We start from the raw sequence: 1,600 nt of genomic DNA on the forward strand, positions 1-1,600 counted from the left end.
TACGCGCCGAGCCGCTCGTGGCCGCCCCGCGTCGCGTCGATGAGGTCCTCCTGGTCGTAGTGGTCGCAGAGGACCGTCGCCGGGAGGGCCAAAACCTGGGCCGCGATGAGGCGCGCGGCCTTTGAGAGGAGCTCGAGCTCCTTGGCGCACGCGCTCGGGCCCGGCCCCCCGAAGTGGCGGTGGTCGCAGACGGACGCGGCGATGGCCGCGGCGTCGCGCGTGAGGACGACGACGCGCAGCTGGCCGTGCGCCCCCAGGGCCGTCGCGAGGAACCCCATCTCGGGCATCTGCTCGGGCTTGCGGGGACCGCCGTAGTTCGGGTAGCTCTGCTCGCCTTTTTCGAATTTTTCGCAGTTTGGGTTTACTTTCTTTTGCAGCGAGGCCAAGCAGAGGATCGTCATGTTGCTTCGGCGATATTCTTCGACGAGGTCCGGCTTCCGCCCTGTTCCCATGGTATTGAGCACGCGGAGCGCTCGCGACCCGGTGGCGGCCTCGCGAGCGGCCGCGGCCGCGGCCGCGCGCACCGCGAATCGCGCGGCGTCCGGCTTTTTCTTGATCTGCGCGATCACCCACTGCCACTCGAAAACCCCGACGTCAGAGCTTTCACACTCTCCCGCCTTTTTGCATTTGCCGAAGAAACTCGTGAACCAGTGGTGGCCCGTCCCCTCGACGCCGGCGACGAAGACGTAGGGCGCCAAGGGATCCTTCTTGCTCGCGGCGACGAAGAGGGACGCGGTCACGGTAACGACGAGAGCGCGCAGCATGGTCGGGTCGCGTGGTGAGCCGGTCGCCACGCAGATGCCGAGCGCTCGCCAGTGAGAGTTGTGGCCGAGCGACGACTGTGGCCAAGGCGACGACTGTCGGCCTCGAGGCCGCGTGTGATGCGATGGTGGGCAGCCATGCTCTGGCTCGTCGACGACGGCGCCGCCGGAGAAGCGTTCCGGAACTTACCCGTGGAGCTCGAGCGCGCTCGCGGCGTCGCCCGCGCGTCGAGCTCATGCGTCGAGCTTCGCCTCCGAAGACGCGCCGCGCGCGCGGCAGGCGGCGGCCGCGCCTTCCTGCGCTTCGTTGAGCGCGGCGACGAGCGCGTCGCGCTCCGGGTGCGGCGGCTCCGGCTTGGACGGCGCGTGGCCCGCGTTCGTCGCCGCCGCGAAGGTCGGCGCGTCGATTTCGAGGTACGCGCCGAGCCGCTCGTGGCCGCCCCGCGTCGCGTCGATGAGGTCCTCCTGGTCGTAGTGGTCGCAGAGGACCGTCGCCGGGAGGGCCAAAACCTGGGCCGCGATGAGGCGCGCGGCCTTTGAGAGGAGCTCGAGCTCCTTGGCGCACGCGCTCGGGCCCGGCCCCCCGAAGTGGCGGTGGTCGCAGACGGACGCGGCGATGGCCGCGGCGTCGCGCGTGAGGACGACGACGCGCAGCTGGCCGTGCGCCCCCAGGGCCGTCGCGAGGAACCCCATCTCGGGCATCTGCTCGGGTTTGTGGGGGCCGCCGTAGTTCGGGTAGCTCTGCTCGCCGTCCGTAAATTTTCCGCAGTTTGGGTTTACTTTCTTTTGCAGCGAGGCCGAGCAGATGATCGTGATGTTGCTTCGGCGATATTCTTCGA

The 1,600-nt window shown here is 69.2% G+C and overlaps 1 protein-coding gene across 1 annotated transcript in view; it reads right to left on the minus strand.

Annotated features, from left to right (window-relative positions):
* Window positions 1-1,463, minus strand: part of AURANDRAFT_69048 (hypothetical protein) — a gene marked incomplete at both ends in the record, with an annotated part of 3,787 nt that extends 2,324 nt beyond the window's left edge. Inside the window, 2 exons of the mRNA XM_009044796.1 lie at window positions 4-326; window positions 1,083-1,463. Coding sequence (XP_009043044.1) covers window positions 4-326; window positions 1,083-1,463 — 704 coding nt within the window. The remainder of the gene's footprint in view (window positions 1-3; window positions 327-1,082) is intronic.
* Window positions 1,464-1,600: the final 137 nt, after the last annotated feature.

The sequence above is a fragment of the Aureococcus anophagefferens genome (assembly GCF_000186865.1).
Source record: "Aureococcus anophagefferens unplaced genomic scaffold AURANscaffold_829, whole genome shotgun sequence".
Taxonomy (NCBI): Eukaryota; class Pelagophyceae; order Pelagomonadales; family Pelagomonadaceae; genus Aureococcus; species Aureococcus anophagefferens.